This window comes from Phyllobates terribilis, unplaced genomic scaffold, assembly GCF_046119375.1.
Source record: "Phyllobates terribilis strain yellow unplaced genomic scaffold, ASM4611937v1 Scaffold_2__4_contigs__length_985480577, whole genome shotgun sequence".
Classification (NCBI taxonomy): domain Eukaryota; kingdom Metazoa; phylum Chordata; class Amphibia; order Anura; family Dendrobatidae; genus Phyllobates; species Phyllobates terribilis.
The window spans coordinates 220,906,337-220,930,725 of NW_027362762.1; the positions used below are offsets into that span (position 1 = coordinate 220,906,337).

At 43.8% G+C, this 24,389-nt stretch overlaps 1 protein-coding gene across 5 annotated transcripts in view; it reads left to right on the forward strand.

Moving 5' to 3' along the window:
* ELF1 (E74 like ETS transcription factor 1) overlaps positions 1-24,389 on the forward strand; it is a 114,622-nt gene that overhangs the window by 56,799 nt on the left and 33,434 nt on the right. For 3 of the 5 annotated variants that reach the window (XM_073663925.1, XM_073663926.1, XM_073663928.1), the window contains one exon: positions 17,834-18,129. In XM_073663925.1, coding sequence (XP_073520026.1) covers positions 18,058-18,129 — 72 coding nt within the window. In that variant the 5' untranslated portion in view covers positions 17,834-18,057. Of the gene's footprint in view, positions 1-4,835; positions 5,017-17,833; positions 18,130-24,389 lie in introns of those variants that run through there. The other 2 variants (XM_073663927.1, XM_073663929.1) reach the window with 2 other exon arrangements.

Below are 24,389 nucleotides of genomic sequence, written 5' to 3' on the forward strand. Positions count from 1 at the left end.
TATTTATTTTTTTTCTTCTTAAGGAAAGAATAGTGTGACGCGCCCCCTGGGACATATTCCTTTTTGAGGGGAATACCCGGCACCGGATCAGATGGGGGGTTGTAGTCTCCGAGCGGCTGTGACCCGGTCCCGTGCCCAGGGCGTCAAGCTAAGTGTTATGTGGCAGCTTTACAGATGTTACTAAAGTTCTTTTGTGTCGACTACGCCACCCGTTGTGATGCGGTCACTGTGGCCGCCGCTGCTGCAGGGTCCGCTGAGGCTGATGGTGGGTGCGCAGCTTGGTGAGATAACCCCCAACGGGAGGGGTATAGCCTCAGAGGGGACAGGCGCAGAGGATGGGGGTTGTGGTGGTGCGATGCAGCCGGCAATGAAGACAGACTCGGGTTGTGCAGTTAAGGGTGTTTACTTACTGCTGATGTTGTACTGGTCACTCCAGCTGCTAGTGACCACCCGAGCCGTGCTGCGTCCACCAGGTCCTGGATCCGGCCAACCCCCAAACAAGTCCAGAGCGTGGCCCTGAGCTCTCCCTCTGTCCTTTCTTCAGCCGTCCCCACCAGTGATTCACCTAGGTCCAGCTCCCTCGGGCCTTCTTTTGGGACACCCTTGGCCCTGGGTTCCCTGACCCTTCATGTGGTGTGCCTTCGGGGTGAATGTGGTGGGTGACCGTGACAGACACTGCCCACGGTCTCCGGTCTCTGGCTGGGGAATGTCTTTGCCCCCACCAGCTTGGGTTCCGGTACCCTCTTGCTGACTCCTCACCCGGTGCTCTAATTTGGGTTCTTGGGTCCCTTCAGTCTTCCCCCTCTGGGTCTTTCTCTGCTCCACTCTCTCTCTCTCCAGGGCTGCTGTTTCCTTCTCTCTCCTCTCCAACTGACTTGTTCTCAGCGTCTGACCCTGATCTAAGTTGGTGCCCTCCTTATATATCCCTCTATGTGTGAGCTCAGGTGACCAGCACCCAATGAGCTCCTATCACTACCCAGACTGCTCCCCCTATCTGCCCCTACACTACATGGGATGTACCACCCCCCTCCCACTCCAGCCAGGAACAGGCTCGGTTGTACCTGCACATTTCTAAGTGGGAGTACCGTCGGCCTGCTCCTCGGAAATGGGATGTATGTAGTGCATGCAGTCTATCTGAGCTCAGTTCCACACTCCTTCCTTACCCGGGAGTGGAATATCACACCTCTGGGTTGAGGTGCAATACCCCTGTAGCAGCCGAATCCTCAGGGTGCTACAAGTGCATAACATGGAACTAAGTCCACTAATATCTGTCCTCAGCATATAGATCTGTGAGCCTGGAAATAAAAGGAATCTATTCCGAATAAAGTAGTGCCACCTGGTTTCTGAGCAGTGTGGGCTCAGTAACAGCACAGTGACCATTTAATGACTGTATTTCTTTTAGTTGATAATAGCACTGGCCAAGATTTACTGACCTTAGACTCTATATATTTAGGTTAAATGCTAGCTAATGATCCATGACCCTTTTAGATGTCCCTGCTATTGGGGAGGGGGTGTACAGTTATAGGAGAGGGAATACTTTGATCTGTTTTGTAATTAAGGGGTCTCTTGGAGCTGGTCTCATAGACAGCATTGTCTGTCCATAAACTAAAGACCTTTTGTTTCTCCTAAAATGCTTCGTTTCTGGATCCTTATTATGTATATTTTATTACAGGGCGGTTTAATATTATGTTTTAGTTTGTTTTGTCTCAAGCTTGTGTGTTAAATGATGAAATGAATTTTTTCCCCCATTATTTCCAACTCCTCTAGTAGAGCATGTCCATTGTATGGCTGGGTGCTGTGTCCTCATCGGTGATACCAGTAGTGCGACATGTAATCCCTGTGGCCACTGATTGGCTTTAGGGTCACACGTACCCACAGTATGCACAATATGCCGACAACCAGTCAGTGTAGAATTCCCATGACTTGTTGTTTTAGTAGCTGTATGTCCATGTCTCAGAAGGTGCATTTATTGCTATCTTATCACATCAGCACTGAGGGGAACAGTTGCTTCCTCACTGAGGTTACATCTTCCTATTTTTCTGCACAAACCACCGGTCTGTGTTTCTGCAGCAAAGAAGAACACTTTAGAGAAGTAGATGGAGCGCAGCCATGCTATTTCTCAGGTTTCATAGAGAATGAATGCCATTTAGTTCCTGACCATGGTTGTGATGGCGGCACCAGAGGAGACTCTGTGCCCATCACTTCTTATTGTAGCCACCGTTTAGCCTCTAATGCCGAACCGAGGTCACTTGGCCTCTGGGTCTCTCAAACACGGCCCAGCCTGTGGATACCTTCAGCTGGTTTGAAGAATCGGTCTAGTAAGGCAGTTGTTTTTTTTTCACTGCATTTAGTGTCTGCATGGCAAACATGTCAGGTCCAATTATCGGACCCCCACGATCCGCAAGTTATTCCTTATCCAATGAATAAAGGGATAACTTGCGATTTTGAGAAAACACTTATTACCTGCCGGGACCTAAAGGTCCTTTTGGCCTCTGTTGGGCTGGTAAATGTCAATAAGCTTTATTTTGCTGTAAGGAATAATGCAGCAGATCTGAAAAGGCAGCCAATAAAAGGACTGATAACACGATCGTCTGAACGAGGCCTTAAACTAGTCTCTCAAATACAATAAACGCCATTTGATCCATAATTGTAACCAGTATATTATGCTTTTTGCATGTAATTTAACACATAGCTTACAAGTTCCTTGTTCTAGTAGGAAATGTTCATTCAATATGAACACTCCTGCCATCTTTTTGTCTAGAGAAAGATGCACTTTCTTATTTTTGTAAATTAACCCTGAAAGTATATGCGCTATTGTTTTATAATGCAAAAATTACACCCAGTAAGAACTCAAAATGCCCCTGGCTAGGGAGAAACTAGACGTGGACTGTTTTTTAGGGGAGGGGGGGGAATGACTTCTGAATTTTAATATGGATCTGGGCAGAAGTATAAGCAGATGTGATGTGTGTCTCTACATGCATGCATGCTGTGGGTAATTTTGGGATTGCGCATAGCCTTTTCACTACTGATATTGAAAAACTATCCAGCGACATGTTTATGGCCATTGTTTGATGTTACAATAAAATTATTAAGCAATAGCCATAGTTACTGGCCATAGGCCATCCAGTGGCTACATTTACTCTGTGATTTTTGCATGTTACATTAGCCATCTTTGCCACATTGGATGATCATAGTTTAATCATACACCTTATCGAATCCTATCCTATTTACCTTTTTCAACACACAGGGTGAGATCGGCTACTAATCTGCCACAAGATCCACATATCAAACATGCAGATTTTGCAAGAGATTTTGCTGCCAATTTAATGTCTAATCTGCAAAAGACTAACGGTGCCAGTCCCAGAGCAGAAAAGCTCAGAATGAGCAGAGATTTAAGTACCACTCTGGAGGAGTTTGTTTTTTATTTCACCACCAGATGGGTATCAGTAATGTTTGTTCCTTGTGTGTAGTAAAATACTTAACGATCACAGTCTTCTGCTGTTCCCAGCGCTGGCTTCTGTCGTCTTCTGCACCACGTGACCGGAGTTGTGACTAGTGTTGAGTGAATTTGTTCGGCATTTCAAATTCGTGTTCGGAGTTCCGACTTTCTCAGGAGTGGGAGCCAAAACTTGGTGAGGAACAATCCGAGAAAAGGTATAATAGAAACAAGGGCACCAAGTCTGCATTTATCACCCACTCCTGAGAAAAAATACTGACTGAATACTGATAGTGGGGTGGCTTTAGGCTCTCATAGATTACATTGAGAGATAGTGATTGTTAGCAGTGACTTCTGACCAGCTAGAGCTGCGGCCACAAGATGGTAGAAAGTGACCGGAGCGGCCACAGAAATAGTAGAAGACAGCAACCAGTTAGTATTTTACAACACACAGGGAACGTACATTACTGATGCCTATACTGTGGTGAAATAACAAAGAACACTGAGTAGTTGTTTTAAATGACTAAAATACAGGTTAAACTGAATCTTCACAAAAACAATATATCCATGTGCTCCGCTCCTCCTGCTCTGTAACACGCAGCCTGCAGATTGGACTGCATTTTCCATGTGATAGTCTTTATAAACAAGCCTAAAGTGAACTTGATAGCTGACAGATGCTGCCCAACCCACGGGCAGCATGCATCAGTCCCTGGCTGTATAGTGACTGACAGGTCTCTGCCTATATGCGCATGTAGGCAGAGACCCGTCAATGCGGGGAGAAGCCGCCGGGGACCCAATGATCCAACTAGTCAACAGTGCAGCTCGGGCCCTGGCGACTCTTAAAGTATTGGACCGGACACTGGCTCTATGGGATCATACAGCCAGTACCTAATACAAATTCTCCATCAAAGCACATGTAACATCTAGCCGGCGTGTTATTTTAGTGCTGCACCCCATGGAAATTCTATTGAGCGTTTGTCTGCAGTTGGGTTGGCTACTTGGCAGACTTATTTAAAAAAAAAAAAAAAAAAGCATAAGGTGAATAATAATCAAAACATTTTGCAGTGGCTTCTAGAACAATCGCAACAACGCGAGTTGAAAAATGTTACATATAATGTGAAGGTAACGCAATGATAACATAATGTCACCATCCATATGTTCTTCAAAAATAAAATAATAATGATTCTTGAGGCTGTAGTTTTTATCATGGAAAATGCCTGCTTTGTTTTGCACTTGCATACAGAATGGAAAGGGTTAACAATGAAGTCAACAGGTATAGGCACATCCAGGTATGTGATATGTTTGTTTTGCAAGGTGCTACAAATGCTCACTGTGTGCAACCTGACACCAGGTAGGCCGGGCTAGCTTGCCTAGGAAAGCAGGCAGCAATGTAAGAGAACTGGAATTTCAGGTCCTGCTGTGTAATAGCAGCCGGCCCTCCCAGGGCTGTGACTGGCCATCCTGTCAACTCCAAGCTGAAAATAGGGGTAAGGTTCAGAGATGGTGCTCAGTCCAGAGCCTCCTTCAATGCCAATTTTGCAGAAGGTAAGGGATCTGCCTCCTTTGTCCATGGACCCAGGGTTAGTATTATTCATTATAGGCCTAAAATAATCTGGCTTCTTGATGGTACTGCAGAATAAAGCTGTTGTTGTATAGGACATAGCGACTCCTGTGAGTGCATGACCTGGATATAGCACAGCAGATGATGGCGCTGCATTTGTCTTTTTAGGCATCGTTGTCCTTACTCTTTCTGCACATTATGGAGAACCCTGCAGCCTGTCAGATAATTGCAGGTGATGGCTATCTGGGTGATGGCTATCTGGGTGATGGCTTTCGGTACTCCTTTAGTGCATCCTGTCTACTTCATAGGTTTCAGTATGGACTCGCGCTCAGGAAACTTTGCCTGTTGTCTGACTACACATATAATAGACTAATATTTTGCTGATTTCCGATGCCTTTTAGTTCTTGGCTTTATAAATAAAGCATTGATCACAAGTTTGACACCATCTCCTCTTATTGTCAGTAGATTGTTAGCAGGTATATGAGGCGTGAATGTATGAAGATGTATTGCAGCATGACCAGGGTTGTACCTACAGCTCATAAGAGTAAATGTCAGGAGTGACTCAGCTGCAGGTTATAGCAGGTTAGGGCTGCGCCTGGTCAGATGCTTCTCTTGTCTTCTGATGTTCTTCTTTAGACTGATTAAACCATGTTTCTCTTGATTTTTATTCTGTCCCTCTTTTAGTGATAATCAACCCCTCATCTAGTTGACATTGGACACTCACCTGTTGGCTGGTGGTAGACCCTTGTCTCATTTGACACCACTGTCTGGGGTCATGCTAGACTAAAGTGCATCTTGACAAAATATGACGTCTTAGTGTGTTGTCTGCTCAGCATCTGATTGGTTAAAGGTCCTAATGTGTTTCTTCATTGGATTAAGTATCTTCTTACTTTCTGTAAGTAGTTTGCAGTACAAAGTGTAGTTTTCATTATTTGCTTTTGTGCAAGTGCACCCTCTTATCCATAGAGTGGTTTTCGATGTGCGGCCTATGGAGACACTGGAACATGGGCACATACTGTGGGAAGAGCAGATTGCTGCTAGTATCCCTACCTAGAGTTTACATTGGTGATAATCATAAGGGATGTGGAGACCTCCTTTACTATTCTGGATAATGTCATTATATGTGTACCTACAAAACATTAGTGTGAAAACAAACATTCTGGATGTTAATCTATGGGGGAACTCTTCTGTAATGATGGCTATGCTTCTTTTCACCTAAATGGCTTTCTTAAATGCTAGGATTTGAGTAACACAGAAGATCATACCAGCAAAGACAGAAGCAGAATTGCGATATTTGTTAAAATTTAGAAATTCAATCATGTTATTGGGTTCCTTTGTGTTTGGCTCAGGAAGGCGTTTTACTTCGGCAGCAGTTTGGGATTTCATCAATTATTAACCCCTTAGGAAACAATAAAGGTTTCCTGACCAGCTATTTTGCAATTGAACGGACATGATTTCATATTATCAGTGAGGACCAAAGTAAATCTGGCCATAAAATTAGATGCCCCCTTCTTTATTTTATTTGTCTCATTCATTTTAAGGCCAAGACCACACGAGCGAATATTCTCTCGGGCCAATTATGCTAATGACTCAGATGAAACTCTGCCACAGTTTGATCCAAGTGCCCCCTTAGTATGATACAATTCTCTCGCATGAACAAAATTTCTCCAACGACTGTGCGAGTACATCGGACTGCACTCGGATGACATCCGAGTGCAGTCAAATTTTTCACTTGCACCCATAGTCTTGAATGGGCGAATGCGATCCAAGCATTGAATGCACTCTATTGTTTTCTCATGCCGAATCTGCATGAGAAAAAAAATCGCATATCTGCATCTACCTCATTGAATAAAATTGGCCCAAGTGCAATCCAGTTTTTTTTTCTTTATCAGATTGCACTCTTCTGATTTATTCGCTGTGTGAGCGAGCCCTGATAGGATTTGTTAACAGTATTACGTCTGTGTGTCTCAGCATGGATGCCTGTGCCCTCAATCTGCTAGTGGAAAGAATAGTCCGCATGTTGGATGTTATTGGTGTCTAGCATTGGCCTTTTCCCATCTCTCTATGGAGATAAACATGTATGCTTTCCAATCCGGACGCACATTTACCCGGAGAGTCTAGAAGGCTTAATTCGGCTGACCGCTATTTGAAAAGCACGGCCTGCTTTAGGCATTTTTCTGGGGTTGGAATATGTGATAAATGCATTTCTTTAAGCCCATGAGTTATTCATAGACCAGTGGATCTCTATAAGCATAGGGATGGCTGTTTTAAATGTGCAAACAAACATAGGAAAAGAGCCTAAATAATAAAGCATTAGGCAGATGTTCTCATTGTTACCAGTAAGGTGGAAAGCAAGTGTTAAAATATATATATATATATATAGTAATGGGGGATGGGGAGTCAAATTAGCCTTGTACCCTGTCCCAACAGGTTTCGCCTGTTTCTCCTCCTTCAGCAGTATTCTGGTTGTAGCCGCTTGTCAGTACGTGAGCCCGTCTACAGTGAATACCACCTGCAACATGTCATAATATATTCACTTGTAGCTTGTGACAAGAAGACACAAGGTGAAACCCAGCGCTTTCACTACTTCATCAACTGCTTCTTTTCTTGTGGAGACCTCCTCTATGATGCCACTGTTTGGGCAGGCTCAAGTTCATGTGACTGCTCCGCATGTAATTCTACATTCATTTCGGTTGGCGGGTGCTTCCACCACTAAGATCACCTGTTTGCTGGGGTTACAGGAACCCACTCCAGCCACGTTAGTTAAAGCACCATTCCAGCATTTATTTGTGTTTTGGCCTTGTAGTGGTGCCACTAATCTAAGTGCCCTGACCCTAGTAATATATTTACCAGCTGCTGTTTTCGGCTTTTCCCGGTGACGCACCGTTCCTTATCCGCCATCTTGTGATCACAACTTCTGATTGACCGAAAGTCAGAGGTAGCGGTCACAAGCTCTCAGTGTAAGTCTATGAGCTTCGTTATGGCCTTCTTCTGGCTGTCATAGACTTACATTGAGTTCTGACTTTCAGTTCTCCCAGCAAACACTGGACCAATCAGGGAGGTAAAAACTTGCAAAAGACCAGCCGGAGCGGTGCCAATAAAAGATGAAGATGGTGGCTGGTGAGTATAATACGAGGGGCAAGGAGCTTAGATTAGTGGCACCACTCCTGCAGTAAAATAAAAATTGCAGGAGTGGTGCTTTAAGGGCTTTTCTCTAGTGTGACAAATCCTTCAAGAAGTAGGTTGCTTGTCTATGAAGTACCTTCCTGACTCTGCTGTTGAAGAGCGAAGCAGCCATGACCAATGTGACTTACTAATGCTGTTACTTATCCATGAAAGTAAGCGATATTGCCTGTCTGCAAATGCCCTTCCCTCTTCTTCTTTTTCACCACCTAATAGTAAAAGTCATACTGCAAGATCTAAAAATGTGAAATGCGTCAAATAAATGGAGCTCTAAAATTGACGGCTTCATTTCTGAACTAGAAATGGTGGCAAGCATATGGGACACCGCTATGTTGGATAGCCACTGCCGCTATATATTTTTGCTATCTGACCCACATGATGGATTTATAACCTGAACTCTGAATGCTCTGCATATGTACTGTGACCTCCTTCAGTACTACCAGCAATGTGGGATTCCAGTCTTGCGGTGTAAAATTAAAATTTGTATTCATACATACAGGTGTGATCTACTGGAATGTGACTGGAAGATGATGTATTAGCAAGAGACTTAAATTTACCCCTCTGCAACTGGAAATTTTCTTTGTTATTCCTTTCTTAGGACTTCTTCACATTATAGAGTTGTGTACAGAGTTTTTATTTTACTTAGCTACTGTATACTTGTAAAGATCCTGCTTGATGACTGTCTTCTAATGACAACCTCTTGTCGAAAAGTCTTGTTAGGGCATATGGGTTTCATAGAAAGGCCTCATAGAGAATTCAACTCTAAGTCTAAGTTCACGTGTGCTGTAATCAACCGTTAGAACGGATGCAGCAAAGTTGTGAGAACACAACTTTTTTGTCCGCCTGAAAAAACTGATTTTGAATGGATCCGTTTTTTTTAACATTGACGTCTATGGAAAATGGATCTGACGCGCCCCTGGGCCTGCTGTGTCGCGCAGCGTCTCGCGCACGGGGGCTTACCCGGAACCGGATCAGATGAGGGTTGTAGTCTCCGAGTGGCGGGGACCCGGTCCGTGCCCAGGGGGTCAGACTCAGTGTGTGGCAGTCTTGATAGATGTTATTTGAGTGTCGACTACGCCACCCGTTGATTTGCAGCTATGGAGCTGCCGCTGCAGGGCAGACCGCTGAGGCCGGTGTAGAATTGTGCAGCGTGATAGTATAACCCCCAACGGGAGGGGTATGGCCTCAGGGCAGCCGACGTGGAAGATGGGGGTAGCAGGAACCACTCAGAGACGGTGCGGTGTAATTCAGGGTCTTTACTGGTAACAACGATAGACCCTCCCGGAGTACTTGCTAGCGAACGGGGCCTGGTCAGTCCTTGAGCAGATGGGGTCTCCCCTGACCAGGCGGAGTTGTAGGCCTCCCAAACTGACTGTACTCTTCTGGCTACCTTGCTAGAAGCGGATATAAGTAGCCCACGTCCCTGAGTGTACCGTGTGGTGCTCACCCGTATGGCCGGTGACTCGGGGCCTTCTATTGGCTTCCGCTCCACGATGGCGGTGCTGGTCCCACACGTGTGACCGTGCCTTCGGGTTTCTGGGCCTGAGGACCTGAAATCCCCTGCCGGTCGGCTTCTGCTGCTGGGTAAGAGTTAGTCCCCACAGCCTCGGACGCCGGGTCCAGTAAGAAAGCTTCTCAGTCAGGGCGAGCTCTGCAGCTGCCAGCCCCTGACTCGTAGTAGTATTGCTCCCACTGAGCTCCAGCTGTTTCTTCCTATGACTGTCTCTTGTCTCTACTCTCCTTGACTCCTAACCCTGCTTCAGCCCCGGGTTTATATAGGGGAAGTTCTTCCCCTCCCAAGACTGGGCAGGAGGTGTGGCATGCACAGGATCCCTGACCAAAGGACCTCCCACCTGCTCTCAGACGTAATATCTCTATCACTGTGGCAACCAGACCCCTGGGGTGTCACAGATCCATTAAATAGCCATCCGTTTTTCTCCCATTTGAAAAAGGATCTGTTTTTTGCTTGCTGGAGGTGGAAAAATTAAATATTTCACATTCACTACTGGACATGTGAACTTTCAAGTAATCATCTATTTGAAACTGATCCAATAAGCAAAAAAAACAGATCTTTTTCCAGTGTGAGAAAAACGGAACCAATTTTAGGAGCAGAGTTGCAGGGGCAGGGAGATTGGCAGCCTGGGGACCTGATGAGACAGTAGGCGAGCTCAGACTACCTAGACTCCTGAGGGTAACTATCCCTGTAGCATCTGACTCATACATACACTTGTACATACATACACTTGTAGCTTTACCAATAGTATTGTAATCAGACACATTAGTATTGTTAATCTGCAAATAGGTGTGCTTTAATATAGAAAACTTTCAGCAGGATTGTGCTCAGTAAACTACATATACTGTCAGGTGGGTGACATTACACTGACTAAAATGATACTTTGATGAAACCCGTCCTGTGCTTCTTGTGTAATCTTTACTTAGTTTGGAGATAATGAGATGCCTGTGCTCCGAGGCAGCCTGTGGGGGGCGCTCTATCGGGTGCTCTGCTTACATATTCATCCATATTCTCTTATGACAGCTCACTGATCCTTCACTGACCTGCCTCCTATATTACATAATGCATCTAGTAGTGCAGGGCTAGTTAAAATAGGAGGCAGGTCAGTGAACGATCAGTTAACTGTCATAAGAGCATACAGATGAATATGTAAGCAGAGCACCAGATAGAGCACCCCACACAGCCCGCCCACGAGCATATCATTATCTCCAAACTGAAAGTAAAGATTACACAAGAATCACAGGATGGATTTCATCAACCAATGTATCATTTTAATCAGTGTAATGTCACCCACCTGATAGTGTATGTAGTTTACTGAGCACAATCCTGCTGATAGGTGCGCTTTATTAAGTATTTGTTTGCAGTGACCGTAATATTTAGTAGGTATACAGCATAACTTGTGAAAATCAGTAGCATTAAAAGCTGGATCCATACAGTTTGGAACATTTGATCATAAAAATGCTCACATAATGTTAAAGCGTTGTATGTGATGTATATTACAGAGCTGAGCAAAAAGTATCGCGGGTGCTCGAGTGACCTGTTTGAGGCCCTGCATGTGTCGCAGTTGTTAGCCACAAAACATGTGGGGATTGCCTGTGTTTGTCAGGTAATCTCTGCATGTTTTGTGGCTGTCTAATATCTGCGAAACATGCGGCTGCGGGGACTCGAACATGTCACTCAAGCACCCGCAATTCTCTGTGCATTCCCGAGCACCCTAGACAACTCGAGTAACAAGCACTTGCGCTCATCACTACTGAGCAGATTTGTGTAGGATTGTGGGAGAAGATTCAGATGTTAATGAAAATCACAGCACCTTCTGGGCTCAGTGGTCAAATGGACAGCCTACTCCGTGCCTCCCGCTATCAATGAGTGAGACCACCCACTGGATTCTATAGTTTGAGCAGAAATCTAAAAGTGTAAAATAAGTTATTCGAAATCTTTTCCCTCATTGTGCTTAATAATATGAGGCTGGTAGATTGGGCATGGTGACTGTTTCCATTTAAGCTAGTCATTCACATAAGAGAAATGTCAGGTGGGATCTGGAGGGTGCCAGACGTTCTCCCACCATCCACCTTATGTAACCAGCTCTGGTCTCCAAGTGCTCCAACTTCTATTGTCCGGATCGCAGACTATTGGCGCTCTGCTCACTCTTGGCTCAGGATTATATCCCATGCCTATATGAAGGTCTGGGGTGGTTGTCATTTTCAGGAATGATTAGGTAATAGACTTCTAGAAGCCTGTGTAGAGCGGTAATTACACAGCAATAGACTATAATGGAGATTAATAAAGCTTTTACTGCGAGTGCTTGCTGGCAGGCTCACCCGGTGTGCCCTTATGTGGGGTGCGCCTACAAGCCGAGCGTTCTTGCACATTTATTACCCACAGCAGGCAGATGTTTAATATTTAAAGCATATTTTGGGCTTTGTTTATTTGCTTATAAAATGTTTTTTCTTTTTGTTCTTTTCATATTGTTGTCTCATATCAGGCTGATAATGGTGGCATAAGATGTTGTAAGCATTAAAGGAGCCCTTTTAAAGGGATTTTTCAATTTTATAAAAGTATATCAACACAGAAATCACTTTTTTACTGGTTAATCAACATGTACGGAATCTGTTGTTTCTGAAGTCCACCTCCTCGCCATGCTCTGATCATTTCCATCTTGGCGCTGTTACGGCAGTTCCCTGTACGCAGTGCACTGTCTGACCATGCTCTGCGTCCCTCCCCTAGTGTCCTGCTCCCCTCTGCACACGCATGGATCCGGCTACATTGTGCTGGGTCTATGTATGTGTATTGCACAAACGCACTACACTGATCTGGGGCGTTATTGTAGATGGCGCAGCGATAGGTCAGTGCTGTGGAGCCTCGTCCATTCCTGACCAGTAAATGTGACCTAATCATAGGCTGGTCACGATACATCTTCCAAAGTCGTGCGACACTGAGGAGCTACATGGAATGGGGACCAAACCAAAACTGTAGGTGAAAAACAAAAAGGCTCTTATCTAATAGACTAATAGATCTATGTAATAGACAAAAAATGTGAAGGGGGTTCACAGTCTTAATACATTTATGTGCTATCTTTAGGATAAGTCATCAGTATTACATTGGAGGGGGTCAGACATCTGGTTCCCCATTGCTTAGCTGTTTTCAGTTGTGACAGAACATAAACAGTGTATTAAAGTGAATAGGAGCTGAGCTGCAGTACCCGCGAACAACCACTACATAGCGGATAGCGCTGTGCCGTTCAGCACCTTTCATTGTTTACATCCGGCTGGTGCTGACAGCAGCTGATTGGTTGATGTCTGACCCTCATCGATCTTATATTGACGAACTATCCTTAGAATAGGTAATCAATATCTTAACCTAAAGGAGTTTGACCAGACTTATGTCCACACATTTAGTTTTGCATCATTTTTGTATGCAAAATAAAAACTACTTTTTACAGTACCAGCAAAAGCTGAGATTTCAGAAATCTCATTCATACACTTGTTTTTTTTTTTTTTTCCTTGACTGAATTGGAAAACTGCAGCAGTCATTAAATCTGTAGCATGTCAGTTCTTTCAGCGTTTTTGCAGCAGTTTTTCACCCATAGAAAGCAATGAGTGTAAGAAAAGCAACCATGATTTTTACTGCATTTTTGGTGAATAAAATGTAACTTTATTAAGCATGTACTGTAGAGAAATGACACATAATCTGCACCCAACAAAACTCCGCTAAACCTACATTTTGTAACCGCTTCTGTACTTCCAAGAGAGCAGGTTTTGCCTGTAGAAAAAAAACACTGCAAAAAACGCAATTTATGAACTTGGGCTTAATAGACTGACTATCTCACCCTTATTTCTCTGTCGCTGTTAGATCCATGGACTACTATTGTGTTTTGGGGGGAGGGGAGCTGGTAGCTCTCCACTCTAGATAATTGCTAATAATTTTTGAGCTGTTGACGGGATAGCTGTTTTACTGTGGAATTACATGGATGACATTCTGATTAATTACAATTTTACATTTCTCCTGTATTGGAGCCTGCACGATGCCCATAGCTTTGTGAAGTCATATACATTATGATTGCTATCCTGCCAATGGTTCTATGTTTGTATGGATGTGGCCACCATCTTTAGGAGGCATACTGTATATCTTGTGATCATCAAGTGAAGGATTCCTGGATGAACTGTGTCCTGAGATATTAAATATTAATTGGAATGTGTTATTGCAGATATCCACCCATTATAGTAATTCACAGCTATTTTATGGTAATAGAAATACCCCTCTAAAATAATCTATCTTCTAGTTATATGTTATGGTATGTCTATAAATAAATGCCTTTTACAGGTGGCGGTCACAGCAGTGGATATGCCATATCCCTTTAACAAACCTTCTTCATGCAGTTAAGACCCTTTCTAATATGATTGCTAGTGCGGAGGTTTTTACTTGTTCTACAGACGTCTTATGTCTAGTCTGTAGGTGTCAGTCTGGCTTCTATTAGCCTGCTAATATTGGAGGGCTTGGCAGGCGACTCATTATAACCATCAGGGAAAGCTGCGACTGTCTTAGATATCCGCTCTCTAGAACGGCATGATTAATCATGTGGTGTTTTCATAGTCTTCCTGTGTACTAGGAGGGTCCTTGACCGTACACCCACACACACTGCAAACAGAATGACTTCATTATAGACTCATCATGGAACTGAGCCGTGATGGTTCATGTGAATTGTGCAATACAGGAGAACACGTCGGTCTAGAGAATATAGTGGCAGCAGTTTTCTTCTTCTTTAAAGCTATGTTCAGACTCTCAGGATTTCATGAAGATTAGGTTGCTGATTCCTCATCTAAATCATTATGAAATCTGCTCATCCACATCCAATGCATGTGAATGCATGGTAAATGGTCAAATCCTGGACATGTGGACACACCTGAAAGCGCTGTTCACACTTGCATTTTTTAAAGGGGTTGTTCGGTACTTTAAAAAAAAAATGCCAGTGTGTTTTAATGATAAATACAACCTTCTTTCTAATTACCTTGCGCTGCTGATACTGCCTGTGAGTGGCGCTATCACTGGCCGCTCACAGGCAGCACATGACCCCCGGCTGCATGCTGCGGATTTCTCCACCAGTATTCAGTGCTGATGCTGTCTGATTCGCGGTCAGACAGCACTTGCATTTGAACATCGTTCATATGAACAGGTATTTGTTGTTGTTTTGTTTTTTCTCCAAATTCATCAAAATGGCACTCGCGCTCCATGAATTTTTGTCAAAATAAAGAAATGTTCTATATTTGTCTTTAACACTAGCTGAAAGCGGCAGTTTTTCTCTTATTTAATACCTGCTGCTCCCCTGAGTATCCTGTTTTTTGTTGTGTTTTTTTAATTCACCATACAGTTCTAGACATAAGGTAAGGGTTTTTTTGTACTTGGTGCAGGTTTTTATGGTCCTTACAATGGATGCGTCTTTAGACTGCTCTGCCAAATTCTTTTGTGAACCATGCCCCAGTGTAAAGGCTCTAACCATTAGCACTGAATGAAAAGGCCCAGATCTCCGGCATCATATGAGGGATTTAGAAATAAAACCAAAAGGCGGAATCCTTAGACCTTGTGACACGTCCGCTTCAAAGAAGGCACGAATGGAAACATGCAAAACAGAAACTGGGCAAAAAAAACTGGTGCAAATACAATAATGATGGGTCCTACATGGTCATGTACAGTAGTTGATCAATATATTTGGAATCTGTAGAAATCCAGGTAAGCTATCATTAAACCTAGGCTCACATGAGCGTATCTTCTGTATGAGTGCTGTCCGTGAAGAAACTAGGTGCACGGACCAGTGTTATTCAGTGGGGCTGTTCAGATTACTGTTTTCTTTTTTTTTTCACTGAAAGAATCTACATGAAAGAAACTAGTGAATGCTAAGATTTTTTTTTTTTCACATCGGGTCAGACTCGCCCATTCAAGTCTGAGCTCTCAGAACAAAATGGATCCCTTGCAAAATTTCCATATAGCATCCACTTCTTTTAACGGATACAGTACAATTCTTTAATGTAGGAAAACCCCACAGATTGCACATGGATGACAAGGGAGAAAAAAAATCAACCGAGTTTTCTGGATGACCGTTTATTTTAATACGCTCGTATGAACCTAAAAAGCAGATCGTTCTCCATTCCCTGACTGATTCATGCTTGGTATAGAGGCCCATTCACACGAAGCATACTTCCCAGGTTCTGACCACAGAAGTTTTATTATTTTTTTGCATGATTTATCATCCCTGATGTTTTGTATGTGTTTTTCCCAATTAAAGGGGTTGTACGTTATTAGTAATGGCTAGTACAGTGATCAGCCGATATCAAGCGATCCGGGGATCAGAGGTGTCCTTTGTTATGTGTAAACTTTCCCTGCGGGGATGACACAAATTAATGGCTGTTTATGTAATTTAAAGACGAAGACTAAAAACAGCTACACCAGTTCCTCATTCGTAACCTCCATAAGTTAGACAGAGCAAACCACAACTGCAAGCAGCGCCCATCGCCCCGGAAGAACTAGTACATCCATGGAGAGCTGAACGATTCCATGCACATTATGGAATGCTTCAAGGGGATATCCGAGACTTTAAAAAAATAAATAAAATGTGCTTAAGCACTAACAGGCAGGTGGTTGCTACCTATTTGCCTGTTGTGCCCGGCGCCCATTTCTGCCGGCACATAGCCGTCACAGACTTCCGCTGACGTCACATCAACAGAGAGGTCGTTTCTTTTTCTGTTGTCAAGGCTTCACTACTGGTATCATGCTAATTTGACAGGCGGCTCCTCACTGCCCAATTGGGCGAAGCCGGCTATCAATCAGCATGACACCAGCAGTCGCCCGGCCCTGACACCAGCAGTCGCCCGGCCCTGACACCAGCAGTCGCCCGGCCCTGACACCAGCAGTCGCCCGGCCCTGACACCAGCAGTCGCCCGGCCCTGACACCAGCAGTCGCCCGGCCCTGACACCAGCAGTCGCCCGGCCCTGACACCAGCAGTCGCCCGGCCCTGACACCAGTAAGAGAAACCACTGCTCTATTGACAAAGAGCAGCTAAATCTCCGGCAGGAGCGGTCAATGACCGGCCCCGGTACAACAGGAAGGTAGGTGCTTCTGTTAGCAACTACCTGTCTGTTAGTACTTAGGCATATATATATTTTTTTAAGTCACTGATATCCCCTTTAATCCTCCTTGTGGTGGCGCTACAGGGGAATTAAACACATAGAGTCCGGCACTGCAATAGTAGTTTATATAATTTCACCATCCTATTACTGGTAGAAGCATCTAAAAATATGGCATTATATAATGTGTATATCTGTATCTTTCTATGTCTAGAAAAATGGAGCCAGCGATTTGATGGCTCAAGAAGCAGTTATGATCTCATCTGTGCGAGATCCTTTAGTGTGAAGTTTCCACTTGTGAGGCTTGCAGATGAGACAAATCTAAATCATGTGATTGCAGTATGTATTTATATATACTGTGCTCCGGCCCCTGAGAATGATGACGGGGTAATCCTTTGCCCTCCAGGCCAGATGAGCCCGCACATTAGTGGCAGCAGAGACTGTCCCCTCCTACTTGGCTGGCTCCAGCCCAGCTGTTTCCATTTTGCCCTCTGTCTTGAGCGGTGTCTGGGGTGGAGTGGTTGTGGTGTGTGCAGATCTTTGCATGTTCTCTTTTGCCGTGACGTGGTCATCACGGTTTCCTTCCTGTAGTTCACAAGCTTGTTCTTCTGATAAGCCTACTTATAGTGTTGAGCAGAACTGCACAATGTCAGGGTAGAAATGCAGGGAATGTATCTGTGTTATGCTGCTTGTTGTCATTGCTTTATATGAGCTTTTTCTTTTATTTTCAGATTTTTTTATCCTGCTGCTATGTATCATACGAGTCACAGCGTGTGGATTCTGTATTTTCACTTGCAGCAATAATCATTTCCTTGTACAAGAGATAACATAAGTCCATCGTTTCTAGATATAGGAGGTCTCAGCAGGTAGAATAGGATTTCTACAGGTTATTTTTTGCTCCGGTTTATTTTGGGTGGCGTACTGTATATAGATCTTGTTGGTATTACATTTTCCATTGTACAAGATTGCAAGTTTCGTTTTGTGCAGAGAGGAAATATAATTTTTTTTCAACATTTTGCAGGCTTTGACATCCCAATGAAAAAAAACAGCTGAAGAAAATCCTTTGCTGCCTAAAGGACAATCTATTGCCTGGAATTTGATCAACTGAAATATTTGTGAATGACCGAACCCGAAAAAGCACTTTAGAAGCCTGGATTTACCGGTGTTCTTGTTTCATTCCATACAAGAAACCAACAGGGTTCTCTGTACTTCTCATGAGGATTTGTAGGACGGGGAGGCACTAGGATGGCTACCGCTGTGCAACCAAATGAGCTGGTGTTCGAGTTTGCAAGTAATGTCATGGCGGATGATCACCAGGTAGGTAGAACCTTTTGGAGAATGCTCTGCTATATATAACTCGCCAATTACACATAGTCCATATTCTTTGTTTTCAATGTTACACGTCCTTATCAGATGATAATGTTTTATAGATTGTGAATTAAAGGAGTTCTCCGGTCATATGACATTGATGAACCATGTGCAGAATTGGTGATCAATATCTTATCGGTGGGGATTGAACAACCGGCAGCCCTACGGATCAGCTGTCCTCAGCTCCACCAGTGGCCGGATGTTATTGTTGAATAGAACTTCATTACGCAGCTCCATTCAATCTGTAGCAGCTGGTGCCGTGTACTGCAGATCAGCTACCATTCTCTGTGCTGTTCAGCTCTGTTCAGCTTCTATCTGGCCGCTGCTGGAGCAGATAACAGCTCATCTGTGAGAGTGCCGAGTGTTGGAGCACCACCGATCTGATATTGATGATTTATTCTGAGGTTAGGTCCTCTATATCATATGTCCGGACAACCTCTTTTACAGGGTTGTCCACTATTGGATAACCACTGCTTAATTAATTCAGGGCCCCATTGAAAATAAAACCAATGTTAACTCCCCTCCCAGAGTGGCGTCATTCCAGCAAACATGGTTTTTTATTTTCTGTGGGACGCTGACTTTATTATGCGGTGGTTGTCAGTAGCGGGCACAGCATGGAGTATGAACAGACTATATTCGTATTTGTTTTATAAAATTCCATTAAATGTACCGGACAAAACAGATCGGAATGATTCAATTTTTTTGTCTGATCGAAGGACTGACCCCTTGATGGAAACCCAACAGATTGGCCAATGGCGTCAGTGGCATTTTTGGTAGCGTTCATTAGATGGATCTTGCCCTACTTTCGTTTTTATATTTGTTCTTCTACAATAAAGCATAAGATAAAAAAGAAATTGGGCATGACAGAGGTTTTATTGTGTGTGTGTGACTTGGGGTTGATGGCATTGCCACACTGATGACCCAGTATTTGTACTTGACGAATGATTGGTCAGATTCCAATCTAAAGTAAACCTTTTCTAGTCACTCTGTTGGTGTTGCCTCTTTAGATATCTTTCAGATGCTGTTTCCAGTCTACAATTGTGATTGACAGGCAGATTTAAGCAAGTCAGATCAGTGTTCTAGAAGATGAGACCGATTCAGTCAGATCAATTGGCCATTTACAGATCCCAATTTAGATTGATATTGGTCATATTGGCAAGGAATTGGGAAAGGAAAAGTATCCTTATATGGCACAAATATGGCAACAATTATCAGTTTTTCATGCAATTTGTATACTTGACAAGCGTGATCCCACCTCATTCAGACTTGTGAGAGCAAAGTATTCATTGCTCCGTCCTGCATTAGACTGCAGTAAAGTATAGGCCAAGTCATCAGTGACTGTACTGCACATATAACCCTAGATTATACTGTACACTACTAATAAGACAAAACATTGTTGGGGTGTACAGAAGATTATGGGCAGCACGGTGGCTCAGTGGTTACGCACTGCAGCCTTGCAGCGTTGGGGTCCTGGGTTCAAATCCCACCAAGGACAACATCTGCAAGGAAATTATATGTTCTCCCCATGTTTGTGTGGGTTTCCTCCAGGTTCTCTGGTTTCCTCCCACACTCCAAAGACATACTGATAGGGAATGCAGATTGTGAGCCCCAGTGGGGACAGTGATTATAATGTCTGTAAATTGTGTGAATTGTAAAGCGCTGCGGAATATGTTGGCGCTATATAAATAAAAATATTATTATTATTATTATTAAGAATAAATAAAAAATCAGGGATCATAGGGTACAATTCAAAGACACAGAAAATGAAGAGTTATAGAGGATGGGAGATAATCTTCAAAGGGGTTTATATGCAAAGCCATGTGCTAGTGCAGAAGCAAGGGTTCTAGAGGGCCTAGTGCTGGCTGGCATCTGATGGGCCACTCTGGGACCCAGTGCTACATCTGTTGTTGTCTATAATGGATCCGGCAGGGAAAAACCTTTTCTTGCTGGATCTGTTTTAAATGGACTTCTATGGATGCCACATTAACAGATCCGTTGCCCATTGACTCCAGTGTTAAAAAAAGGGATCCGGCAGAGATCAGTTAGTGAATAATGGACTAAAAAGTTGTCAGCACAAATGTTTTCCTAACTGATTTCTGCTGGATCCATTTTAGCGGATTATTGCTGGACTTGTGAACATAGCTTGAGTGAGATTCCCAACTTTAAGGGTGGAAGTGCAAGAAAAAGTACATCCAAATATAATTATATAGTATGGCCTCTATTTCGAGCAGTGCCCCACAATCGTTTATAATCAGATCCGCCAAGCATATATGTTTATGGCATAGGGAAAGTGGGATAAGCAGCTTACAGGTACTTCTGGCTCGGTTTCCTTCAGGTAAACAACATATTCTTTTTTTCCCACATAAATGGATATATAAAGTATGTGGCCCATTCATAGTGTGACCCTGAAACACAGCAGAGTGTTTCCAAGTGTACAGCCCACCGTACACAATATAAAGCTGTTGGTCAAATTATGGCTGTCTCTCCTGATTCTTTTGTTCTGCATGAAAGAGCTGCTGCCAGAGGCATCTGGCAGCCGGTTATATCACTGAAAGTAAAAAGATTGGTAGTCCAGAATCAGACATGCCAGATTCATCTCTCCCCAAACATCATCTGTTGGGGAAGAGTTGGGAGGCCTTATACACATTAGACTGTCAGCCAAAACCAATGATATCGGTGGGGACAACCGACATAGGTCTAATCTGTATGGTGCCTTTAAATCCATTGTTTATAGCTATGTTTATGTACCTATTTAGATCATCCAATAGTCAAATGTGTATGAGGGCCTCCGGACTTCTGCCCCCAACATCATCTGTTGAGGGAAAAAGGATCTGGCCTGAAGCATTGCCAACGACTAATCGTTTTGTTCTTTGGGAAATCTCATAGCAAACACAGGAGCACAGAGTCAAATGGTCAAAAGGGTTATTCCCACCACCCAAACTCCCTCCATTCCTTCAACCTGCACAAAAAAAAAAAGTTAGCCCCTATTCAGCCCAACAGCTGGGACCCACAGTGATCCTGAGATCTGAGCTTTGTAGGCCCCATCTTGAGTGGAGTGTCACTGCACATGCTTGGCCTCTATTCCATGCATCGTCAATGGAACTATAGATCTGGGTGTCCATCAAATAATCAAGACTTGGCACTTCTCAGTACAACGTATAAACCTTTTCCAGGGCAAATGAAACCCCAAAGAAAATGAAGAGTTCCATAGACTATAAGAATATTTAAAATATTTAATCTTTATTCAAACAATTATAAAAACAGATGATCAAATATATTTTCCAAGAAATAAGGACAGAAAATGCCTTGAGGTCACTACTGCAGTTTATAATAGTAATAATTATCACAGTATCCGGCAAGTCTTTTTCCAAAATTATATACACTGCTCAAAAAAATAAAGGGAACACTTAAACAACAGAATATAACTCCAAGTAAATCAAACTTCTGTGAAATCAAACTGTCCACTTAGGAAGCAACACTGATTGACAATCAATTTCACATGCTGTTGTGCAAATGGAATAGACAATAGATGGAAATTATTGGCAATTATCAAGACACGCTCAATAAAGGAGTGGTTCTGCAGGTGGGACCACAGACCACATCTCAGTACCAATGCTTTCTGGCTGATGTTTTGGTCACTTTTGAATGTTGGTTGTGCTTTCACACTTGTGGTAGCATGAGACAGACTCTACAACCCACAGAAGTTGCTCAGGTAGTGCAGCTCATCCAGGATGGCACATCAATGAGAGCTGTGACAAGAAGGTTTGCAGTGTCTGTCAGCGTAGTGTCCAGAGGCTGGAGGTGCTACCAGGAGACAGGCCAGTACACCAGGCGACGTGGAGGGGGCCGTAGGAGGGCAACAACCCAGCAGCAGGATCGCTACCTCCGCCTTTGTGCAAGGAGGAACAGGAGGAGCACTGCCAGAGCCCTGCAAAATGACCTCCAGCAGGCCACAAATGTGCATGTGTCTGCACAAATGGTTAGAAACCGACTCCATGAGGGTGGTATGAGGGCCCGACGTCCATAGATGGGGGTTATGCTCACAGCCCAACACCGTGCAGGACACTTGGCATTTGCCACAGAACACCAGGATTGACAAATTCGCCACTGGCGCCCTGTGCTCTTCACAGATGAAAGCAGGTTCACACTGAGCACATGTGACAGACGTGACAGAGTCTGGAGACGCCGTGGAGAGCGATCTGCTGCCTGCAACATCCTTCAGCATGACCGGTTTGGCAGTGGGTCAGTAGTGGTGTGGGGTGGCATTTCTTTGGAGGGCAGCACAGCCCTCCATGTACTCGCCAGAGGTAGCCTGACTGCCATTAGGTACCGAGATGAGATTCTCAGACCCCTTGTGAGACCATATGCTGGTGCAGTTGGCCCTGAGTTCCTCCTAATGCAGGACAATGCCAGACCTCATGTGGCTGGAGTGTGTCAGCAGTTCCTGCAAGATGAAGGCATTGAAGCTATGGACTGGCCCGCCCGTTCCCCAGACCTGAATTCGATTGAACACATCTGGGACATCATGTCTCGCTCCATCCACCAACGTCACGTTGCACCACAGACTGTCCAGGAGCGTAGAAAACAACTGATTAGCAGATTTCTGTGTACACTGTGCATATGCAGAAAACTGCCAATCAGTGGTGGCGGTAGGGTTATACAGTGCTCAGAATTATAGAGGACTACATGGCAGCAGGTTTACTAGTCCTTCAGTGATGAGTTATTTTATTAGCAGGAGATTATCAAATCTAATTCAAACAGCCCAGTAAGTGACACACCGCTGGAATCAGAATTTTTCTCTACATTACGCTGCTCTCCGACTCGGTGGTAAAAACCTGGTGACACGCTCTTTAAAAGAGTTATCCTCTCAAAAAAAAAAAAAGGTATCCCCTTTTCATATGATAAGCGATAACTAGATGGATCAAATATAAAAAACCCCGTCAACTTTGCATTAAAAGTTCTCTGAAATTTCAGTGTAGTGAATCTATATAATGGGCAGTGCAGTGTGACACATAATACAGATGATTTCTTCTGCATTGTCACACCGGCCATTGTACAGATTCACTACACTAGTTCTTGTTTTAATTTAATTTATTACATGATTTTGAAAACTAACTGAATTTTAGGCACAAAACTTAATATCAGTCAGTGGGGCGCAAGTTAAAGAGGACCGGTCAAAAGTGGCCAGTTTTTGCTTTTCTTTTATTCCCGCTGCTCTCTTGAGTGATCTTTTTTTCCCCCAATCTGCCTTTTGTTCCCACAGATGTGGGTCTTGTTTAGTGCCAGATTTCTGGTTTTTACCCACTGGGTTGTTCTCGGGGTAATCCTGCAGAGCAGCCTAAAACACACCCACTTGGTAAAGACCATAGGAATTAGCACTAAATGAGAAGCGCTAGATCTCAGAATATGGCTGATTTTAGAAGTCAAAAACTGAATAGGGAGCAGTGGGAATAAAATGAGCAAAAGCTGCCCCCTTGTGACCTGGCGACAGGTCCTCCATAAAGGAGACGTCGTCATGATAATATTCCTGCAGACATTTTGCTCACTTGTTTTTCCTAGGAACCCTCATCTATAATTAGAAGTGATTTGACTCTGCAGCCAATTCCGATGTCTGCATACAAATGAACAAGGGAGACATCTTTTGTTTTTACAGTAAACTGATAGAGCTGTGTCTGATCCACCCTGTGACCACGGGCAATGTGTAACCTGTACCTACAGACACACCCTAGCCCTACTCCATGTCCCCGCCATTTTTTCTGAGCCTTTGTTGTCCTTCGCCACTCAGGTGATTAGCTCACGTCATCCCACCAGTGGACTGGTCCTGACTGCTGTAATGATTCACTGGTCTTACTGGTCTGTACTCAGGACGGCCAAGTTGTCTTCTCCCACAGCACAGGTTACCTGGTAGAGCAGGATCCAGAGCACTGCAGCAGTCTATGGCAGCGCTATATGTCGTGTATATGCTGCATGTGGGGAGAAATTGGTGTCTACTTGGGTTTTTAATAAAAATATCGCACCTCTGTAACTGTCAACACATGAAAGTAGTCATTTAACACAATGTATGTCGGGCACTCCTCACACTGTATATAGACCTGGAATATATTGTTACCTGCTGTTGTATCCTGTTTCATATTGGTATTTATTCTAGGAGTACTCCAGACTTTGGTTGGCATACAGGGAACCTGTCATGTCCCTAAACGCTATTAATC